Raw genomic sequence first — 4542 nt, 5'->3', positions numbered from 1 at the left:
CTAGTTTTCGGCTACGAGCCCGACACGAACCCACCGTATTAGCCAGAGGTCCCTTTACTACGGTTCGGAGCCGCGGACCTTCAGTAACAGTAATAAATCACAGCAATAGTACATTCATGTAGTTGTAAACAGCATGATAATATATTAAGTAATCCAAAGTATTCAGAATACGTTACTCTCATCGAGTAACGTAACGGAATACGTTACAGAATACATTTTGGGGCATGTATTCTGTATTCTGTAATGGAATACATTTTAAAAGTAACCTTCCCAACACTGCCAACATGTACATTCTGATGGACGTGTGCGCATGGATGTAGTTGTCACTTCTATTTTTAGGGCAGAATAAGAAGATGTATACAAAATAAAAGTCAAAGTAGACTCACTGACTATAAAAGCCCTGCACCACACACAGTTCCATCTCTGCTCTGTAAAACAGGAAGTACTCATGCATGGGTCGTTTTTTTTGGCAGATGAGGTTTTCTCACTTGTAGCTCAGTGCTTACATACTACCTTAGCCTGTGCTGCTCTGTGCATCCATTTAACTGTAAGTAAACTATTTACATTCACCTTTACCTTGATTAAACAGTGGTTTACCTGTTCATCATCATGTTCATCATCACTCCTCATGCTAAAGGCCTGCTAATTAGCCTGAGGCTAATTAGAAAAGTGAAGATCTGTAATGTTTGCTTCCATCGCATAATCATGTCATGTTCATTTATTTATTGATTATTGTTGTTTATTATTTAGTTGTGTAGCTGAGATTCTCATATTGAATTCAGCCTCTTTTGGTAGACAAAAGGCTTCTTTGTTTGCTGGTCAGCATTGCCTCACCGTTTCATATTGTGCTCATGATTTGCATCCTTTTAGCAAGCTGCTTTTTCATAGGTTGTTTACATTTTATTCTTTCTACGCCAATTTGTTTCCTTCCTTTCAGAAAGCAAACTGTGCAAACTTACAAACATAAAAAGATGTCTCTCTTGGACACCCTGTAAAGACTCTTAAGCAATAAAGCTCTCCCCAGAGGAACAACTGTTTGTGACTTACCGTGTCACTTCAGATGTTGCATGTTCTTTCTCAAAAGTACATGTGAAGAAAGTATGTGTGCCTGACACACTTTTGAAAGTGTGTTTTGTCTAGATTCAGTTTTGTGTATTAAAGTGAGGGGGGAATTGTTTATTTGCATTTGATGGATATTTCTTGAGATCAGGTCACTACAAAACGCAAACAACTCATCTCAGTCTTTTTGTTGGCAAGCAGAAGTGAAAGTTGATTTCCTAACTTTGAAAATAACTAAATATATCATCTTCCATTGACTGTTTCCTGTCAGTTAGGACTCAGATTTGCAGCAGATTTACACCCAGATTTGTACATAATTTTCTAGAAGCTTGGAAAGATTAAAACCACACCGTGGGTGAATGAAGAGCATGGAACAGTTTTTTAGGTAAGATTGTCCTCATAAAGAAGCCAAACATTCACATTTGTAGTGTGAATAATTTCACCTCATGTTCTATTAAATGCATCTTCTCCAGCTCTCTTTCCAGTTGATGCGACCACATGTGACCTCAGGACGAGCACATGTCCATGCTTTCCTCTTGTTGAAGGAACTGTGTATATCCAAGTAATGACTGATGCTAGTGGCCGTGAAATGAAGTGTTTGAAGGTGCTTCCCAAGGGAAACATAACTGTATTCAGTCTGAAGAAAGAAAAAATAACGACAGACAAGGAATTTTACAACAGACTAACGTTTATAATCAAGAATGGGACACTCAAGATCACAAACCTGAAGAAGAATGATTCAGGTCAATACAGCATTGAGGTCTTTAATTCAGATGGAGTCCAAGAGAAAAACATTTATTTCACCCTAGATGTTAAAGACAACAGCAAAATTGAAAGCAAGTTATGTAAGTTACCCTTTATTGCCTAGTTTTTATGTTATTATAAAGTTAATTACAAATGTAAGCATCATGTGGAAGTAGAACTGTTAAACACAGTAAACATCACTTGTGCAACAAATGATAGAAGCTAGAATGGGGGAAAAACATATGGAAAGAAAGATGCAAGTGTACAGTGAACAGAATAGAACAGAGTATATGTTGATGCAGTATTTGTCTCTCTATTGGTATTTGTGGTTATTTAGCCACACATGGGCAGCTATTCATTTTTATTTTTTTAATAATCTGTTATTACCCAGTAACTACCACCTAAACTCTAAAGGCACACTGAAACGTTCCACTTGGTCACTGATTATTATTAGTTGCATTAAATGAGCACATTAAGCTGTGAAGAAGAAATATTTTAGCAGATGCGGTTTTGTGACAGGAAATTTGTCCTCGTTCAGCACAAGTTTTCAGTGTGGCTTTTCTTCAGTGTGTAACACTACCATCTCTGGTGTGGTATGGTTAGGTTTAGTGAAAGATATAAATGAGAAAAATATTTATCTATCTAGCAGTTTCCTTCACAATGTGCTTCACAAAAAGAATGAAAAGAATAAAAGATAAGAACACGTGTGAATCAGAAAGTGTTAACATGCAAAGGCTACGGAAGAAACAAAGCTGAAGTTCTTAATACTTGTATGGAGGTCACTTATTGAAGTATTAAATAACATGTAATGATGTTAACTATTAGTTATATAGTAGTGAATCCTCAACCCCATAACAAGCTGACTTGTTTTATACGAGTATTAAGATCTTCCTTGTTGCAAACGCAGTTACATTTGCTTTAACATAAATTACTTCATAACTTGGTTAATAAATGGTAAACTCATAGTTAAATACTTTTAAGTTATTTTATTTTTTAATAAAATTATAATGTGTAAAATAGGTTAATTTTTTTATGAAATTATCTGAATTGTTATTGTAAAGTAATAGTAACTTTAAAACAATGCTAATCAGCTCTGTCTAGAGCATCTATAAATATTATAGATGTTTGTAGAGCTCATGGGTAGTGTCATGTGGTGTTTGTGAAGGACCCAAAGCACAGGCGCTGGCTGATGTGTGAGTGAGCTTTATTGAAGGAGAATGACATACAACCAAAAGCGAGGGTGGCGAGAAACAGAACTAAGAAACGAGGAAACTGCACACAGGAGGGAGACACAGCTGAACCTAATGAATCTGACGAGACAGGGAGGATGCAAACTGAATACACTGACATAGAACACAGACCTTCACAATAAAACAGGACACTCAACACACATGCAAAGACACAGACTAAGAAACACGGGCCTTACACAGAGGGAACACTAGCAGGAAATGACAAGACACAGAGCAGAGGGAGCACAGGATAACATGAGGGGCGACGGGGCCAAAACCTAGGACCTACAAGTAACTCAAAATGTAGACAGCCATAACATGGAAAATAGATACTAACCCTGACAGGTAGACCGGCAGGGAGGAGGAGGAACCTGGAAGGCCATGCAACACGTTTGAGTGTTTTCCCCCATTGTTCCAGTTTTCTTTCACCATCTCTTTATTTAGTTTAATCACTAAAGTTTCTTGATTAGTTTTAGGAAAAGATTGACGTGAAATACATCAACTCACAAACCTGCACCTTCAGAAACAAGGCTTAAGGGTACCCAGTGTGTGGGGTTTGTGCCCAAGCGTTTATATATTTACAGTTAGTTAACCATATTAATAACAAGTCTTACCAAAAATTACACTTGAATAAATTGTAAGTACTGTACTTATAATTATCATGGTGTTCTCTTCTCTCAGCACACAGTTTTCCTTACCTGAGGCTAGTCTTTGCTGCACTGGGATCTCCCCTGATAGCAGTGTCATGCTGTGTTGTGTATCGGGAACTGAAGCATCTTAAGAAGACTTCTAACAAGGCGGCCCATGATCAAAAGAGGTTAATAAACAATTACATAATTCCAGTGAATACCATCATTTGATGGGTAAATAAAAATCTTTGTTTTGCTATAATTGTTTTTTTTTTCTTTCACAGCCTCAGGTGTGAAACAGAGAATATAAACCTTAAGTGTGAGTCTGAGCTTTAGGGAGCTGACCTCCCTCATAATCAGCACTGGACACTGAACTGAGGATCGATGAAATAAAAAAAAAGGAAATTCAAAAACAACAATCAGGAGTATGTCTGTGTAGGTTCTCAGTCATCCAGGTCATGGTAGTCTAAGGAGCTTGGATAGAAAGTAACTGGACTTCACTGAGTTTCTTGAAGACGCTTCACCTCTCATTCGACAAACCTCTTCAGTTATGAAACCAAATGGTGGAGTGTTTCACTTAAGAAGGTCTTTGACCCACTAATAATCATGTCCGTCATCACATGACCCAAGGTGTGAGTCATTACCATTACAACACCAAGTGTCTGCCACCTACAGTTTTTAGATCCTTTCCCAGGTTCCTCAATCCCTGCTTTGTCAAGTGATGGGTTACATAATAGTTTTAGGTAAGGGCTTAAGGTGGTTTCATTCAAAACCTCTGGTGGTAAGGACTCATGCTTTTTTTTAAAACACCTTGGCTCATGCAATGAAGCACACGATCAATCATGGGTCAGTGATGCTCATAAGGGACAACTCCTACCAGG

General features: G+C 37.7%; 1 protein-coding gene across 1 annotated transcript; it reads left to right on the top strand.

Annotated features, from left to right (window-relative positions):
• The first annotated feature begins 609 nt into the window (after positions 1-609).
• Positions 610-4038, top strand: LOC148106144 (uncharacterized). The gene is made up of 4 exons (XM_087851802.1): positions 610-679; positions 1533-1904; positions 3714-3849; positions 3946-4038. The coding sequence occupies exons 1-4, from the start codon at positions 610-612 to the stop codon at positions 3995-3997; spliced, it is 630 nt and encodes a 209-aa protein (XP_087707928.1). The 3' UTR covers positions 3998-4038.
• Positions 4039-4542: the final 504 nt, after the last annotated feature.

This window comes from Neolamprologus brichardi, chromosome 2, assembly GCF_056152115.1.
Source record: "Neolamprologus brichardi isolate AB-2024 chromosome 2, ASM5615211v1, whole genome shotgun sequence".
Lineage (NCBI taxonomy): Eukaryota > Metazoa > Chordata > Actinopteri > Cichliformes > Cichlidae > Neolamprologus > Neolamprologus brichardi.
This window is presented reverse-complemented; position numbering and strand designations above follow the sequence as displayed.